Below are 8,743 nucleotides of genomic sequence, written 5' to 3'. Positions count from 1 at the left end.
AAAAGAAGAGAAAAGAAACTATTCAAAAATAAACTATAGCAAATCGAAAATGATTTATAAATAAAAAATAAACAAAAATAATAAAATTAATTATGAAAATCGAATAATAGTGAATAGTCAGAAGTTCAATCAATTTTGTATATAAACGAAGAAGAGGAAAGATACCACCCAAACATATTAACTCTAGAAAATAAAAAGGAGGTTATAAATAGGAGAGTTAATGAAAGTTATTTTTTTTAATGAGGTGATTTGGAAGTTAATGGGATTAAGGAGGAGTTAATAGTAAGGTGAAAATGTGGGTGGAAATGATAGCAGGGAATGAGATTATTAATTACAATTTTATTTAATTAATTAATTGAAGATGTGGATTTATGAAAAACTACCTATTTTGCCCAATTTTATCGGCTGGGCTATTTTACAGAAAAGCCAACTCACTTTTTTTACACAAATGATATACAAATTATTTGGTTTTATCTTTAGAATTCTCTTATTTACAATTCCATTCAACTTGAGAAGCAACTCTCTTATTTCTTACAAGCATTCTTAACACTTGTCAAGCAGAAAACAATTATTCTCAACAAAGGGACACATGTCGCTAATATATACCAACAACTATCTGAAACACACTAAATATCATGCGACTCCAACACAATTTGAATCTTTCTATTTTTTGAAAAAGGATGAGATATACCAGTGCTATTAGTATTAATTTTAACTGAAAAAAATGTAAATATTGTGTAAATCTCAACCAAAAAAACCGAGCATCCAATGTAGTTTAGGTAATGTCCTCTATGGACCACATTTTTTTTTGTAGGTTATCCATTCTTTCTTAGTTTTTAAATTTTTTTTTTTTTAATAACTTTAATTGGAAAGTGACCGAATCTTTGGACTCGTCCGTCATTTCCGTAAATGTTGAAGCCCAAAATGGATAAAGTCACCAACGCACCTCGAGGCAGTTCACCAGCAGTTGCCCCCATCAAAAGCGTGCACATCGTTCTTTACAATACCCATGATTCAATCTAATCCGTCCATCAAATCGCACTAAAACATCAACGGTTCACAGGCTCGCACTGCACCGAAGCACACCGCAGAGAAAAACTACTGTAGTTATTGCATTACATCATCACCCTTTTAAGTGTAGATAGAGATCGTTGACACAAACTCATTACAACACCAAACTACACTTTCTGAAACTCAGTAAGTACTGTTAGGTTTTTTGTACTGTGGATTTAGGGTTCTGTATCTTTGTATCTTCGTTCTCAGTTAGTTGTTTCAACTTTCTCTTCAAACACTAACCTCTAATTATTTTCAACCATTTCCATTTCAAGGTCACTTAATCTATCAGTGAATTTTTTTTTTTTTTTTATATATTTTTCCGATGATGATTTTTTTTTGTATGTTTGTTTTGTTAGTTTTTTCTTACCATGCACGCTGCATTAGTGTTCTGCGTTCTGATTTTGGTGTTTTAGTTTACTTTTTTGTTTTGAAAATGGGTAGTTTTGTTTATTTTCTTGATTGTATCGTTGTGGTTTTTTATTTTTTTTTCTCTGAAAATGAAATTTTTACAATGTTCTCATTTATTTTGTGTGTTTTAAGGTTGTTGAGGGTGTTGCATGCATGTGTTCTGCTACGATCTTACAATTTTTGCTGGTTTATTTTGAAGAAAAAAGGGTTTTTGCTTTATTATGTTTCAGGAATAGAGCTTAATAATGTTTTAGAAACTTTGGGTCTTTTTTGCGTATTTTTTTGGTATAATGTTTTTGGTTACTCTGCAGCTGTAGTTGTTTAGTGTTTTTGGGGTTTTCATTAATTTGCAATTCTGTTTTGAGAATAGATTTCTTTCGCCGCAATGTCGGTCTTTTGATGTTGTCTGGAAATGCATTCTTAGAGTTATATGTTTACACTTGTTACTCTTGAATAACAGTACAAGATCATTTATAAGTTTAAATCTTTCCTGATTTTTGTTACATTATTGTTATGCTAGTTTCATGATAAAAACTGGTTAGTTACCTTTTTTTTCAGTTTCAATAACATGCTTATATGTTTTTCCCTTTTTGGGCACATGTATTTTTAGTGGTGGCTGTTTTAGCTGTATAGGTTTACCATGTAGAGTTAGTTTTGCATTTTCAAACTATTAAATGCATTTGTATAATATTCACTCCTGGTTTATCTTATGCTTGTGACATTGTATCTGTAGGATATGGATTCTGCAGACGGAAATGGAAATGGAAATGGGCACGAGGAGTCGTTGCCTCCTCCGCCTCCTGTTGTCCCCTCAGATGTGGTGCCTCTCAAAGTAGAGGAGGTGCCCTCAGCCCCTCCTGAACCTGTTAAGAAAAAAATTACTCGTCTTCCAATAGCAAGACGCGGTTTGGGGTCAAAAGGAATGAAGATACCTCTTTTAACTAATCACTTTAATGTTAACATCGGTAAAAATGATGGATATTTTTTTCAGTACAGTGTATGTCCCTAACATATCTTGTGATTTGGTATTATATGATTTTGTGTTTGTGTTTGTGTTAAAGCTAATTTACTCATACTTAATGGTTTTTTGTTCTTTTGGTATGTAAAAGGTGTCTTTTACTTATGAAGATGGACGCCCTGTGGAAGGTAAGGGTGTTGGGAGGAAGATAATGGACCGGGTGCAGGAGACATATGCTTCAGACTTGAATGGCAAGGAATTTGCATACGACGGGGAGAAAAGTCTGTTTACTATCGGCTCTCTTCCTCAAAACAAGCTTGAGTTTGAGATTGTTTTAGAGGAGGCTAGATCTAACAGGTAGAAATTACTATCATAGGGTTGTTGTACTGGCCCTTGAAACCTGTTTTCATATATTATTGTTTCAGTTGTATTATATTTTTTCCATCATTTTTGTAGAAATAATGGCAATCTTAGTCCCGATGGTAATGCGGACAATGAGAGTGACAAAAAGAGGGTCCGACGCCCCTTCAATTCGAAGGCATTTAAAGTGGAGATTAGCTTTGCTACCAAAGTTCCTATGTATGCCATTGCCAATGCGTTACGTGGGCAGGAAACTGAGAACTTCCAAGAAGCTGTTAGAGTTCTTGATATCATATTGAGGCAACATGCTGCTAAACAGTAAGTAGTTTTTTTTTGTATGGTAAAACAGGAGTGCATACTATACAAATTTTATTTCTAATAGTTATGTCTTCATACAGAAGCCATTTTATCTATTTCTTTGTACTACTATTATGTTTTCTTTATTTTTGCTTATGCATATTAAACCTCAAAATTTCTAACTTTGCATTGTCTATTATAGGGGCTGCCTACTTGTTCGTCAAAACTTTTTTCATAATGATCCCAAGAGTTTTGCTGATGTTGGAGGTGGTGTTCTAGGCTGTAGAGGATTCCATTCAAGTTTTAGAGCTACCCAGAGCGGCCTCTCCCTTAACATAGGTTAAATCTTTATCTCATATGCAACCAACCTTCTGTTTTTTTAGAGTTGAAGCTCCGGTTTACACCTAGGATTCAAAATTGTCTAATTTACCTCAATCTTTCGAATTATCTAGATGTCACAACCACCATGATAATTCAACCTGGGCCTGTGGTAGATTTCTTAATTTCCAATCAAAATGCTAGAGATCCTTTTCAACTTGACTGGGCGAAGGTAGGATATTTGCTTAATATTGTTTATCATCATTCATTGATCTTCTCTGATCTTTTACTTGGTTCTTTAATCAGGCTAAAAGGACACTAAAAAATCTGAGGGTCAAAACTCATCCATCCAATCAAGAGGGGAAAATTTGTGGACTCAGTGATGTCCCATGCAAAGAGCTTACGTAATTCTTTTCTTTCCATATAATTTTGTTAAATTTCTTTAGCTGAGGAAGGCGTATTGTTGACCGTATGTATGTGCTGCATTGTAATTGCAGAGTTGTTTTGCACGACGAGTTAATTTTTTTTATTATGAATTGCATTTTGCAGCTTTACTTTGAAGAAAAGGGACGGGGATGGTACTGAAGAAATGACTGTTTTGGATTATTTTGTTAATGTCCGTAAGATAGATCTGCGCTACTCTGCTGATCTGCCATGCATTAATATTGGCAGGCCTAAACGGCCAACGTATATACCCATCGAGGTGAATTACAGTTTTTCCATTTGTTAAGTATTGCATTTCTTCAGTGGTTTAAATTGCGAGTTTGGTTATTAACTCTCCCTTTGTTCATGTTTGCTCCTTTAGCTGTGTGAATTGGTGTCATTGCAAAGATATACAAAAGCTCTTTCCACACTTCAAAGGGCTTCATTAGTGGAGAAGTCCAGACAGAAGCCACAAGAGAGGATGAGAATTTTATCAGATGTAAATTGTTTTTCCAAGTTTTGATTGATATTGCCATATCATCTATATGTTGCGGCTGAAGGGTTCTTTTTGTTGTAGGCACTTAAAACCAGCAACTATGGTGCTGAACCTCTGCTTCAAAGTTGTGGAATTACTATAAGTACAGGCTTTACTCAAGTGGAAGGACGCGTTTTGCCTGCTCCAAGGGTATATTCTTAATTAATGTAGTTAATATTGATCATGACAGTGCTTGGTTGGGTTTCATTAGTATTATGTGTTATGCTTTGAATCTGACTATTGAGTTGTTTTCATTAGTTGAAATTTGGCAATGGTGAAGATTTCAATCCCAGAAATGGAAGGTGGAATTTTAACAATAAGGTGATTTTTACATCTCTTGCATTAGATAATCTTTTACATGATCCTGCTATTGACAATATTGACACACACTCTAAGTTCTTAAAGTAACTTAAATGTTTCTCTCCAGAAATTTGTGCAGCCAACAAAGATAGAGAAATGGGCTGTGGCAAACTTTTCTGCACGGTGCGATGTACGGGGACTTGTAAAGGATCTAATTAGAATTGGAAATACGAAAGGAATTGTAAGTTTTGCTACTGCATGTTATTAATTGGAGTATGAATGTAGTAGCATAATTTAATTGTTTTTGTCTTTAAACCTTTGCAGATGATTGACCAACCATTTGACGTGTTTGAAGAAAATCCCCAGTTTAGACGCGCCCCGCCAATGGTTAGAGTGGAGAAGATGTTTGAGATCATTCAGTCTAAACTTCCCGGGGCTCCTCAATTCCTTCTCTGTTTGCTTCCTGATCGAAAAAACTGTGATATTTATGGTTAGTGTATTGATGTTATTTTATGTTATTTTTACTCTCGAGTAACTTTATAGTGTACTAGATGATAATTATTTTGTGACATCCAAGGTCCATGGAAAAAGAAGAATCTTGCTGATTATGGAATCGTCAATCAGTGCATGTGTCCTGTAAGAGTCAATGATCAGTATCTGGGTAATATAATGTTGAAGATCAATGCCAAGGTATCTAGTTTAGGTTTGTTATTATGGTAAAAAGTTGAGTGGTTACTTTCTACATGTAGATATCTAGCGTGTAGTATCACTGCCATATCTCAACTCTTTCATATTTTCTCCTGCAGCTTGGTGGGCTGAACTCATTGTTGGGTGTTGAAAGTTCTCCGTCTCTTCCTATTGTTTCCAAAGCACCTACTCTCATTCTAGGAATGGATGTATCACATGGCTCACCAGGGCAGACTGATATTCCTTCAATTGCTGCTGTAAGTGATTGCTCGGTTCTCTATGTTCACGATAGATATAATTTGTTTCTAAATGCATGCAATGGTGTTACCGTCATCATGTTACCGTCATGTTTAATGCTAAATCTGCACTTGTAGGTTGTCAGCTCTAGACAATGGCCTCTGATATCCAAATATAGGGCATGTGTTCGCACACAATCTGCAAAAGTTGAAATGATAGATAATTTGTTCAAGAAAGTATCAGATACTGAAGATGAGGGCATCATAAGGTACCTTTATTTCTACATGATTGCTTAATACTAACCATTAAAGATTTCTGTCTAATAGCTGGTACTTGATTATCATATCATGCTCTATTTTGGGACATTCTGTCTGTCCTTTTAAATCATCTATCTTAAGCCTCTATTGGCTGTTGTAGTTTCATAGAGACCATTTTCTTGCTTGTTAGTATATTTTAAAGGACTTTTTAGCCTGATTATTTTATCAATTGCAGGGAACTCTTGCTCGATTTCTATAATAGTTCTGGGAAGAGAAAACCGGATAACATTATTATTTTTAGGTATGTTTTCTCTGAGCATTTTTCTGTTTGAGTTTCCTTTTAAAATTTTCTTTTTAACTGTTAATTTTGACTTTTAATGTCTGTTGCATATTACTATCAATTTTCTACAAAATGCATCTGGTATTTGTTCAAGCATGTTTATATCATTCTGAATATTGCAATTCTTTTCTAATGAACCTACACTTGTTTTATTTTTATCAAATATAGGGACGGTGTTAGCGAGTCACAATTCAATCAAGTCTTGAATATCGAACTTGACCAGATCATTGAGGTACATAAGCTGATTAGCTGTGCTATTTACCTAGTAGGATACATTTCTGTCATGAGCACTAATATTAATATTGACTCCGAACTTCTTAGGCGTGCAAGTTTCTTGATGAAAATTGGAATCCAAAATTTGCGGTAATTGTTGCTCAAAAGAACCATCACACAAGATTCTTCCAGCCCAACGCCCCTGAAAATGTCCCACCAGGCAAGTATTTTAAAAATATTCTAATAGATAGTAGATTATTTTGTTGGAAACAATCTTTCCGGTTTAAATGTTTATTTAACATCCATCTTTTACAGGTACTGTTATTGACAATAAAATTTGTCATCCCAGAAACTATGATTTCTACCTCTGTGCTCATGCGGGAATGATTGTGAGTATCCATGTTTTTAATATTATTTTTTGGATATGGTTCATGTTATTTTTTTTCCAGTTTTGAACATGATTGTGTGGCATGTAGGAAGTTTTTTCATTTTTTCCTTGTTAAATATTTTCTTCAGGGCACAAGTAGGCCTACTCATTACCATGTGCTGCTTGATGAGATTGGCTTCTCCCCTGATGAACTTCAGGAGCTTGTTCATTCTCTTTCATATGTGTAAGTAGAATTTTGGATCTATTTGATTGGTGGAATTAGACATATATTTTAATGAATTACTTATGACTAATCTACGTTAATAATTTATGATATCTCAGTTACCAAAGGAGCACTACTGCTATTTCAGTTGGTAAGTTCTTACACAGCATTTATTATTGGTATATTGGTATGTTCTAATTCATGATTGAAACTTATGAACAAATTATATTTTCTCCGCAGTTGCACCTATATGCTATGCACACTTAGCTGCAACTCAGTTGGGGCAATTCATGAAATTCGAGGATAAATCTGAGACATCCTCAAGCCATGGTGGGCTGAGTGCTGCAGGAGCTGTGCCTGTCCCTCAGCTTCCGAAACTGCAGGAAAATGTGTGCAACTCCATGTTCTTCTGTTGAGGCTTATAAGCCTGTTTCTATGGAGACTAGTGGTGACATAATGTTGTATATATAACTGTTCCAACCTAACTTTTGAACCTTGTTAGCCGCTTTCAAGTGCAAGCTTTCATGCATCTATAGCCTTGTTTTGTTTTTGTGGTAAGTGAAGTATGTGTGTGCCTTCTGTTTTGTGGTAGGTGAAGTATGTATGGTGCCTTGCCTTGTTCTGTTTTGTGGTAGGGGAAGTATGTATGTTGTGTTACCTATGAATTATGGTGGCAATATATAATGTTATGTTTTTGAGTTGATGTTTGGATTTGTTGTTGGTTGCACGCCATCTGTTGTCACTAACAAATCAAGCAGACGAATAGTGATGCAAATATAACTCATGAAATCTGATCTAGGTTCGAATGATGAAAGAAAGATGAAGAGAGAAGAAGGGGTTGAGAGCCAGAGGTTGAGAGAGGCGGGAGAGGGGAGAGGCTAGTGTTTCTAGAGAGAGAAACTGATATGAAAAAAAATTCATTTCATTGATATATTATGCCAAACAATGTCATTTATTCATAAAAAAAATCAATTACTCCTTTTAAGTCGGTGAGATTTGAGTATCGCTGGGTTGAATTTTCATATCCGATACCGTCCATGAACCACTTTGAGATTATATGTTTTCATCCGTCGACCCGAGTTGAGCTGATAACTACCTGTATGAATGCTGCAAATATAGTAGTTTTGTTGGATTTGGTTCGACATGGATATTTTGTCCACCTATGGGAAAACAGAAGGGCTTTATTATAAAAATGCATGACTAAAGCGTGCACATCTTCAAAAATATCTTGAAGTTGTGTAAGATGAATTGGAAGATGTCAAAGAGTCACAAGTGATTAGGATATCGCCTTAATGATGTGCAACAACTAGATACTTTTTTCTTTTCTATTTTGACTTGAACTTACAATCGATTATATTTTGAATATCTAATTGAATCATGTGCTAATTGATTAGTTTGTCATAAAATGCATTTATTTGAAATTTCTTTTTTGTTCAACCTCTAGCCTATAAATAGAGGTTTTTCCCCAATTTCATTTCATTCAGAATCGTGTTTTCACACAATTCATTCTCTCTCCAAACTTTTTTTTTACATTCTCATTAATATTTTAGCCATAGTATTTTTGTGAGAAAAATCTTTTTTTTAGGGAGGATATTCCGTAATTATGGAAGGGTAGAATTGTAAACTCACCAAGAGAAATCTTTTGTATACATCTTGGTTGGATATTTATCCATCTAAGTTGGATAAATATCTCACCATTCAGTCATGGTGAAGAAGGCGACGAAAGACGTACGACTATCCTGGATATTAATCAAGAAGACTCTT

At 34.7% G+C, this 8,743-nt stretch overlaps 1 protein-coding gene across 2 annotated transcripts; it reads left to right on the top strand.

Moving 5' to 3' along the window:
* The first annotated feature begins 1,030 nt into the window (after positions 1-1,030).
* LOC127083568 (protein argonaute 4) lies at positions 1,031-7,682 on the top strand. Of its 2 annotated transcripts, none has more exons than XM_051023881.1 (23): positions 1,031-1,197; positions 2,198-2,461; positions 2,574-2,779; positions 2,879-3,100; positions 3,282-3,418; positions 3,532-3,629; positions 3,704-3,801; positions 3,947-4,100; positions 4,203-4,319; positions 4,398-4,505; positions 4,614-4,676; positions 4,783-4,896; positions 4,980-5,145; positions 5,233-5,345; positions 5,462-5,599; positions 5,717-5,847; positions 6,072-6,137; positions 6,345-6,408; positions 6,498-6,609; positions 6,705-6,778; positions 6,906-7,000; positions 7,099-7,130; positions 7,220-7,682. In XM_051023881.1, exons 2-23 carry the CDS (start codon positions 2,201-2,203, stop codon positions 7,393-7,395), a joined length of 2,745 nt encoding a protein of 914 aa, XP_050879838.1. In that variant the 5' UTR covers positions 1,031-1,197; positions 2,198-2,200; the 3' UTR covers positions 7,396-7,682. The 2 variants fall into 2 exon arrangements, with proteins under 2 accessions (XP_050879838.1, XP_050879839.1); XM_051023882.1 differs by having other exon boundaries at positions 1,166-1,328.
* The last annotated feature ends 1,061 nt before the right edge of the window (positions 7,683-8,743 follow it).

The sequence above is a fragment of the Lathyrus oleraceus genome, chromosome 5 (genome assembly GCF_024323335.1).
Source record: "Lathyrus oleraceus cultivar Zhongwan6 chromosome 5, CAAS_Psat_ZW6_1.0, whole genome shotgun sequence".
Classification (NCBI taxonomy): Eukaryota; Viridiplantae; Streptophyta; class Magnoliopsida; order Fabales; family Fabaceae; genus Lathyrus; species Lathyrus oleraceus.
Note: the sequence above shows the minus strand (reverse complement) of the source record. Positions and strands in the feature narration are given on the sequence as shown.